The 10088-nt window shown below is 39.9% G+C and overlaps 1 protein-coding gene across 1 annotated transcript; it reads right to left on the reverse strand.

Annotated features, from left to right (window-relative positions):
* Window positions 1–6192: 6192 nt before the first annotated feature.
* Window positions 6193–7086, reverse strand: LOC144611106 (putative G-protein coupled receptor 139). The gene has a single exon (XM_078430177.1). The coding sequence runs from the start codon at window positions 7084–7086 to the stop codon at window positions 6193–6195; it is 894 nt and encodes a 297-aa protein (XP_078286303.1).
* Window positions 7087–10088: the final 3002 nt, after the last annotated feature.

The following is a 10088-nucleotide window of genomic DNA, read 5'->3' on the forward strand; positions in this document are numbered from 1 at the left end:
TCGGACGTGTAACCATACATATTCAGATCCAGCTCCGATGCTCTTTCAACCACGCCTCTGAAAGCTCACAACGTCGTACCTACCAATTTCTAAATGCGCTGCAAATTAATCCAAAATGTTTCCTTATCCGACAGGCATTGTAAAATAACATTAGTTCGGCATTCACCACCCGGTCGGTCAGATTGGTCCCGATTTTACCTGACCTTCCACTTTTATTCCTTTTCGTTCATCCTATTAATTCTAGAGACTTCAGTAACCTCTCCTGCACTCTCCAGCCCTTTATCTTAATGGTTACATTTCCAATCTGCTGGGAACGTGTGCTGGCTTTGGGTCAGTACTCGTTGGAGTTTAGAAGGGAGAGGAAGGTTCCCGTTGAAATCTACTGCTTTGGGAAACATTTAAAGCGTTTGTGAGAGGATGTATTATTGCTTTTCAAGCGTCTCAAAACAAGAAGAACCGAGCTGAACAGAATGACCTGGAAAGTCAGATAAGACAGTTAGACATAACAAATGCCATCGCTCCCTCTATTGAAATACATAATAAAATTGCAGTTCTCAAATATAAGTTAAATTATATCCTTTCAGCTCATATTTTAAGGCTTTTTCAATATACTAAACAAAAACATTTTGAATTTGGAGAAAAACCACAGAAATTGCTAGCACGTCAACTCCGTAAATTAGAAGATGATTCTACAATTCATAAAATTAGACCAGAAAATGGAGATTTGCTTAAACTACCTAAGGATATTAATCAGAGATTTTTGCAATTTTATCAGTCATTATATTCATCAAAAATAACAGATACTTCTGCGCAGATGCAAAAGTTTTTGCAGGAATGTAACCTTCCTGGTTTGAATGTGAGTGATAGAAATTTACTGGGCGCAGAAATAACTATGAAAGACGTTGAAGAGACTATTAAATCCATGAAAAATGGGAAGACTCCTGGCCCTGATGGCTTAAATAATGAATTTTATAAAAAATTCAGTGGTTTGATCTCTCCACGTTTGCAAACTGTATATAGTCACGCCTTTAAACAACAGAGATTGCCAAAAACTCTGACTGAATCAACAATAATCCTCATTCCTAAAAAAGATAAGGATTCTGAAGACCCTGGTTCGTATAGGGCGATAGCTCTTTTAAATACTGATCAGAAGATATTAGCGAAAATCTTAGCTCAGATATTAAGTCTAGTTATAGACAAATTGATACACCCCGATCAATCAGGCTTTATAGCCAAACGATATTCATTTTTCAACTTGAGACGCTTGTTTAATATAATTTATTCAAATAGACTATTAAATGAAGATTTAGCAATCATCTCGCTAGATGCTGAAAAAGCATTTGATCAAGTAGAATGGCCCTATCTTTTCTCAGTGATGGAAAAATTTCAACTAGGTGAAATTTTTTGTGCATGGGTGAAACTTTTATATACATCCCCAACAGCTAGAATATTAACTAATCAAATGCTGTCATCTAAATTTCATTTAGCTAGGGGTTGTAGACAAGGATGTCCACTATCACCACTTTTATTTGCCCTTATTATAGAACCACTTGCTGAGAGTATTAGATCAAATTCAGATATTTATGGCTACAACACTAAACATACAACCAATAAAATTTCTTTATATGCGGATGATGTATTAATATATATTACAAAGCCAGAAATTAGCATTCCGAATTTATTAAATCTCATAACTCAATTTGGTTCATTTTCAGGTTATAGAATTAACTGGTATAAAAGTGAAATTATGCCAATAATGGAGCATAATCCGGCCATACTTCAACAATTTCCTTTTAAAATTGCCTATGAAAAGTTTAAATATCTTGGAATTTACGTGACTAGGAAATATACTTCTTTATTTAAATCAAATTTTCCTCCTTTACTTGCTAAATTACACAGAAATATCCAATTTTGGAAAACACTTCCTATATCATTAGTTGGTCGTAGTAATGCTATAAAGATGATCTTTCTTCCACAGCTATTATACTTATTTCAAGCAATTCCGATCTACCTTCCAAAAAAGTTTTTTTTTTAAATTGATTCAATTGTTACTAATTTTATTTGGGACTACAAGACTCATAGAATAAATAAAAGACACTTATGTAAGTCTAAAATTAATGGAGGAATTGCTTTACCTAACTTTTTATTTTATTATTGGGCGGTTAATTATAAAAATATAACCTGCTGGTTGGATGATTCTGATCAACAATCGGATTGGTTAAAGATGGAGAAAGAGGATTGTTTACCATTCGATATTGGTGCGATCCTCTTAGCTCCAATAAATTTAAATAAAAAAACATATGGAGGTAATCCCATTATACATAGTGTTATCCGTACCTGGAAACAATTAAAGCTTACGTTAAAATTGAGTAAATTATCTGTTTTCCTTCCTATTGCGAATAATCCTTCTTTTAAACCGTCTGTCTTAGATAGAGGCTTTGCTCAATGGAAAAGTTATGGAATCAAAAGGGTGGGAGATCTTTATCATAAGGGAACTTTTCTTTCGTTTCAGGAGTTACAGCAGAAGTACGGATTACATGTTAATAATTATTTTAGATATTTACAACTTACTGATTATGTAAAATCACACATGCAAGAATATAAGTTTAGAGGTCCAGAAACACTTGATGTATGCCTGAATCGACATTATAACTCAAATAAATTAATATCTTTTATTTACAATATTCTCCTTGACATTGACATTCCGTCATCAGAATCTTATAGACGAGCATGGGAGGACGAATTGAATCAATTTATAATGCAAGATATATGGGATGAAAGTTTACAACATATACATCAATGTTCATTGAATACTAGACATTCCTTAATACAATTTAAAATAATACATAGATTACATTATTCGAAGACGAAATTAAATAGGATTTTTCCTAGTATCTCTCCTATGTGTGATAAATGTCAATTTCAAGAAGCTAATTTAACTCATATTTTCGTAACTTGTATAAATATGCAAAACTTCTGGTTGGAGATTTTTAAAATAGTTTCTAAAGTTATTAATAAAAAATTAGATATGGACCCAAAATTAATTATATTAGGATTATCAGAACATACTACAAATTTTACAGTAAGTCAGGTACAGTCTAATAACTGCGAAAAAACTAATACTTAAATTTTGGAAAAAACCAATAACCCCCACAATTAAAATGTGGACTATGGAAATGACAGAGACCCTGCATTTGGAAAAAATAAGGTTTGCCTTAATCGACAAACCTGAGTTGTTTTTAAAAATATGGTCTCCATTTATTGAATTTTTAGAAAAGTAAATGGGTTTGGCACAGGACTAAAATAAAAAAAATTAAAATTTAAATAAAAAGTTGAAACTTGAGTTGGGGGTTGGATGTACAGCTGTGGTTTTTGTCTCCCGGATCTACTCCCGTTAATTTTTATTGTTAGATCCTTTTTTTTTTTTTAACCCTCTTACTCTCTCTTCCCAAGTTTATAGTTTTATATTTTTATTTTTACTCTCTCTCTTCAAAAATTTAAAAATTGAAGCTATGTAAGAACTTTGTAACAAATGTGTTTTTTTTTAAATTTCGATTTGTACACATGCTTTTCAAAAAAAAAAATATATATATATAAAAAATAATAAAATAAAAAAAAAGAAATCTACTTAATTACCGAAGGCCTAGAGAGAGAGAATGTGGTGACCGTTTCTAACGATGGGAGAGTGTAGAACCAGAGGACACAGCATCGGAATAAACGAACGTATCTTCAGAATGCAGACGAGGAGTCCGAGGGTGGGGAATCTGTAATTATTTGCCACAGAAGGCGGTGGAGGCCGAGTCATTGGGTATTTTTAAATTAGAGATTGCAAAATGCTTGATTCGTAGGGGCACAGATATTTATGGGGATAATGCATGAGAATGTCGTTGAGAGAGAAAGATGTTTAGCCATGATCGCATGGTGGAGCAGAATCGGTTGACCGAAGGGCCTCATTCTGCTCCTGTTTAAAACTACCATGATCAATGATTAGTGTAGAAGAGCTGGAATCTAGAACATAAACTAGGGGAGTACAGGAACAAGTCGTTCGCTGCACAATGATGCCAAATTAAACTGGTCTCTTCTACCTGCATATGATCCATATGTGTCAAACATGCATATCAATCAAAATGGCTCCTACGTGACATTCGTGCACCTGCTTCCAATAGTAGCCGTTATACTCACAACTATCTGCGTAAAAAAAGTCTACCCGACGCATCTCTTTTAACCTTGCCCCTCTCAAATTAAAATTTTGCCCACTCGTCTGGGGAAAAGTCTCTGACCGCCTACACCACGTAATTTGAGGATAGCTGGAATGGTGACAAACAGTTGGTCTCAGCATATGTGGCGTGATATCATTGTTGTCGGGAATTTTGAGAATTATAAGAAAGATGGGTAAGTTATAATATGGTTAACCGCAGAGCTCATATACTGGGTTAGAATGATGGGGGAAATGGCCACGAATGTAGTCAAAATAGCAAAGCTGAAACATTCTGCTGAAAAGCAAGCTTTCATATCTATTGGTGAGAGGATAGATATTCGTCGTTCTGTGTAGAGTCGTATCTGTGGCATTCCAGCGATTACAACTGTTCTTAGTCACGGCCTTTTAATAAACCGACTTGTTAATGGACAGCACTGATTTAGTTGTTTTAGTTTGTTTCTGTGTCTCCCTGAGTAAAGTCAGGTATGGGCTACGGGTAAAGAACAACATTCCCTCCGACATGATGATCGGATTATATAGGCTAGTCGGGAGATGCCAAGATCGATCTTAATATATAGCTATTGGAAGTTTCTCGAATAAAAAGCAAACGTGCCCTGTTAATTTAATGAGTGTCACGAATGCTGAATTGATTTCTTCCCCGTTTCTGCTGCGGAATGCTGTTCTGGAACGTCAGAGTCTGCTGCTTTGGAAGATTAAACCGCTTGGCACACAGGGGGAACAAGGTGACAGGATAGAGAATTGGCTTATTGAAAGGAAGCAAACTTTGATGGTGGAAGGTTGTTTATCAGACTGGATGCCAATGACCTAGGTGTACAGTGGCGGTCGCTGTTCGGCTCGCTGTTGTTTGCGGTTACATCAACGATTTGGATGAGAATGTACAAGACAAGATTAGTAAATCTGTAGATGACACGAGGGTGGCTCGTACTGCAGAAATGTTGATTATCAGAAATTTCAGAAAGGTCTTAGTCAGCTGGCCAGGTCGACTGGGGAATGGTTAAGGGAGTTTAATGCAGATTAGTGCGAAATTTAGCACTTTGGCAAGCTACATTTGTGTAGTATTTTTGTACAGGGCATGACAGGGCCGTTAGGGAGTGTTGTAGAGCAGAAGAATCTGGGAGTGCAGATGCATAGTTTCCTGAAAGTGGAATCACAGATAGACATCGTGGACAAAACGCATTCGGTACATCTGTAATCATCAATCAGAGTATTGAGAATAGAGTTATTATATTGAAGTTGCAGAAAACATTTTGGAAAATTGTGCTCAGCTTTCTTCACTGCCATAGGAAGGGTGTTGTTGGGCTGCAACGAGTGCAATGAGGATTTTCGGGGAAGTTGGCAGGACTAAGCTATAATCAGAAGTTCGACAGGCTAGCACATTATTCATTGGGACGCAGGAGGCTCGAAAGTGGTCGTATAAATGTGTATAAATCATGAGGGTGAATGCATAGAGTCGTTTATCCAGAATAGGGAAATTAAGACCCAGAGGACATGAGTTTAAGGAGAGAAGGGAAAGATGCAATAGCAACCTGCGGTCAATTGTTCTGACAGGGGGTCAAGGTATAGCCAGAGTCGATAGCTCAGACAGGTACGATAACGGCATTTCAAATACATTTGGATGTGCAGGTGGAGAGGAAACATTTAGATGGTTAGGGGGCAATCGCGTGCAGGTGGACACAGAATGCTGGAGTAACTCTGGAGGGGAAGGAATGGGTGTTGTTTCGGGTCGACACCCTTCTTCAGACTACCGTCAGTGGAGAGGGATATACATAGATAAGGAAGTGTGAAGGTGTGAAAACAGGTCAAAGGGAATGGAGATCAAGGAAATGTAGAATAGATCATTGTTAGCTGGGAGAACGCAACAACATTGCAAACAGAGATAAAATGTAGTCGGAGATAGTAAGACTGGTCGACGAACTGGGAAGGGGAGGGAGACTGACTGCATCTCGTATATTGTAACTGGCTTTTGGCTTCGTTTAGGACACGACTTTATTAATGAACCGAAACAACGAGGTGACAAGATATTGTACAGCGCTTTTCATCTGCTCCCTAAACTTGGACTGGGTGACCACGTAAATAACAGTGTTGGTGCAGCAGCTGAGGTTCTTTAGCAAAGATGCAACTTGGTGAGCAATGTACTCATGATCGTTGAACTCTGAGCCTGTGATCTGATAATAGAAAAACTGTACAAAGTTAGTCAGCCACAGGAGAATGAAGCTGCCGGAGAGCGTGAGAAGTAAAACTATTGACCTCCGCCTGCTCTCCATTTCCGGGTCACTGCAGTTCTCCCCCTTGCTCTGACCCCTCAGTCGTTTACGGGCCCGACTGGCTACTATAATATGCCGGACTGTCAGAGCGTTGAGAAGCAGGATTACAACGAAAGGAATGAGAGGATTTAAAATCCTGTCGAAGCAGTCCAATCCCACCCAACCAGGCGCCGTGAAATAAGTTCGTTTATAGTAACAAAACCACGATACGTTATCGATTATCTGTCCCGCCTGTAATGCGAAGGAGAATGGAACGTTTTTAAGACAGAACAGAACGACGGTGGTTGCGAGAACCGCAGCCGCTGTTTGCCGGGTGCAATATTTTGTTTTCAACTTCTGGCAACAAATAGCGACATAACGGTCGAAGGTGAAAGTGACGGTGAACCAAACGGAGCAGTCCGTGGAGACACGGCGGAGCAGACGGCGTAGAATGCACACGGCGGTGAGGTCCAGGATATTCACCGGGAAGTAGTGATGGTGGATCTGGCGTAATATGACCTCAACGACAATAACTAGCAGATCCGCCACTGCCATGGCCACCAGGTAGCGAGTCGTGCAGGTGGAGAGACCACATTTCCCCCGCGATAGGATCACGATCGCCATTACATTGACTAGAAGGTAAAAAAAAGATAAGGCATATGGGGATAACTGAACCTAAATTCTGGCGGTAGACACAAATGCTGGAGTAAGTCAGCGGAACAGGCAACATCCTATAGAAAGGAGAGGCAGGTGGGCTGAAGAGGTGGGGTAGCTCTGTTCGTGAGGGACGAAATTCATTCCCTTGCCAGGGGTGCCCTAGGGACTGACGAGGTTGAGTTCCTGTGGATAGAGTTGAGGAATTGTAAGGGGAAGAATACATCAACTGGAGTTATCTACAGACCCCCAAATAGTAGCCCGGATGTAGGGTGCAAGTTCCAGCAGGACTTAAAACTGGCATGTATGTAGGTTAATTGACTGGGTAAATGTAAAAATTGTCCCTAGTGGGTGTAGGATCGTGTTAATGTGCGGGGATCGCTGGGCGGCGCGGACTTGGTTGGACGAAAGGGCCTGTTTCCGCGCTGTATATATATGATATGATGATATGATATGATAAAGGTAATGCCACTGTGGTGATAGGGGATTTCAATATACAGGTAGACTGGGAATATCAGGCTGGACCCCAAGAAAGAGAGTTTGTAGAGTTCCTCCGAGATGGATTCTTAGTGCAGCTTGTAATGGAGCATACCAGAGAAAAAGCAATTGTGAATGTAGTGTTGTCCAATGAACCAGATTTGATAAAGAGAACTCGTGGTTCTTGGAGGTAGTGATCATAACATGATTAATTTTAATGTTCAATTTGAGAGGGAGAAGGTTAAATAGGAAGTGTCAATGTTGCAGTTGAATAAATGGGACTATGGAGACATGAGAGAGGAGCTGGCCAAGGTCGACTGGAAAGGGATCCTAGCAGGAATGACAGTGGAACAGCAATGGCAGGAATTGCTGGATATAATCCGAAAGATGTAGGATCATTTCATTCCAAAGCGGAAGAAAGATTTTAAGGGGACTAGGGGGCAACCGTGCTGAAAAGGGAAGTTAGGGATGGAATGAAACTAAAAGGAAAGATGTATAATGCGGCAAAGAGTTGCAGGAAGCCAGAGGATTGGAAAACGTTCATAGGACAACAGAAGGTAACAAAACGGGCATTACGAGCTGAAAAAATGAAGTACGAGGGGAAGTTGGCTAACCATATAAAGAAGGACAGTAAAAGCTTCTTTAGATATGTTGAGGGATAAAGATTAGCAAAGACAAATGCGGGTCCCTTGAAGGCAGACACGGGAGAAATTATTATGGTAACAAGGAAATGGCAGAAAAGTTGAACAGGTACTTCCGATCTGTCTTCACTAAGGAAGACACAAACAATTTCCCAGATGAATTAGAGGACGGGGATATAGGAGATAGAGAAACTGAAAGAAATTTGCATTAGGCGAGAAATAGTATTGGGTAGCCTGATGGGACTGAAGGTTGATAAATCCCGAGGGCCTGATGGTCTGCATCCCAGGGTACACAGGGAGGTGGATCTAGAATTATTGGACACATTAGTGATCATTATCCAGTGTTCAATAGATTCAGGACCAGTTCCTGTGGATTGGAGGATAAATAATGTTATCCCACTTTTCAAGAAAGGAGCGAGAGAGAAAACAGGGAATTATAGACCAGTTAGCCTGACATCGGTGGTGGGAAAGATGCCGGAGTCAATTATTAAAGAGGTAATAACGGTGCATTTGGATAGCAGTAAAAGGATAAGTCCAAGTCAGCATGTATTTATGAATGGGAAATCATGCTTGACTAATCTTCTGGAATTTTTTTGTGGGTGTGACAAGTAAAATGGATGAAGGGAAGCCAGTGGATGTGGTGTATCTTGACTTTCAGAAAGCCTTTGATAAGGTCCCGCGCGGGAGATTGTTGACTAAAATTAGAGCACATAGTATTGGGGGTAGGTTGACATTGATATAGAATTGTTGGCAGACAGGATTAGGAATAAACGGGTCATTTTCAGAATGGCAGACAGTGGCGAGTGGAGTGCCGCAAGGCTCGGTGTTGTGGCGCAACTATTTACCATATATATTATTGATTTAAATGAAGGAATTAGAAGTAACACTAGCATCTTTGCAGATGACACAAAGCTGGATGGCAGTGTGAACTGCGAAGAGGATATTAGGAGGTTGCAGGGTAACGTGAACATGTTGAGTGAGTGGGCAGATTCATGGCAGATGCAGTACAATATAGATAATTGTGAGGTTACCCACTTTTGCGGCAAAAACAAGGAGGCAGATTATTATATCAATGGTGTCAGGTTAGGTAAGGGGGAGGTTCAGCGAGACCTGGGTGTCCTTGTACACCAGTCACAGAAAGTTGACGTGCAGGTACAGCAGGCAGTGAAGAACGCTAATGGCACGTTGGCCTTCATAACGAGAGGATTTCTGTACAGGAGTAAATAGGTTCTTCTGCAGTTGTGTAGGACCCTGGTAAGACCACATCTGGAGTATTGTTCACAGTTTTGGTCTCCTAATTTGAGGAAGGACATCCTTGTAATTCAGGCAGTGCAGCGTAGGTTCACAAGATTGATCCCTGAGATGGCTGGGCTGTCATATGAGGAAAGATTGAAAATACTAGTCTTGTATTCACTGGAGTTTAGAAGTATGAGAGGGGATCTTATAGAGACATTGAAAATGATAACGGGACTGGACATCTAGGATTAGGGTTAGGGTTAGGGTTAGGGTTAGGGTTAGGGTTAGGGTTAGGGTTAGGGTTAGGGTTAGGGTTAGGGTTAGGGTTAGGGTTAGGGTTAGGGTTAGGGTTAGGGTTAGGGTTAGGGTTAGGGTTAGGGTTAGGGTTAGGGTTAGGGTTAGGGTTAGGGGCAAGAAATTTTTTCCCAATGTTGGGGATCCCAGAACCAGGGGCCATAGTCTTAGAATAAAGGGGAGGCCATTTAAAACTGATGTGATAAATAACCTTTTCACCCAGACAGTTGTGAATTTGTGGAATTCTCTGCCACAGAGTGCAGTGGAGACCAAATCACTGGATGAATTTAAGAGAGAGTTAGATAGAGCTCTGGGGGCTAGTGG

The sequence above is a fragment of the Rhinoraja longicauda genome, chromosome 39 (assembly GCF_053455715.1).
Source record: "Rhinoraja longicauda isolate Sanriku21f chromosome 39, sRhiLon1.1, whole genome shotgun sequence".
Lineage (NCBI taxonomy): Eukaryota > Metazoa > Chordata > Chondrichthyes > Rajiformes > Arhynchobatidae > Rhinoraja > Rhinoraja longicauda.

What these genes read in the sequence shown, in the direction of transcription:
- LOC144611106 (XM_078430177.1), bottom strand. Translation starts at nt 7,086, where the DNA reads ATGGCGATCGTGATCCTATCGCGGGGGAAATGTGGTCTCTCCACCTGC.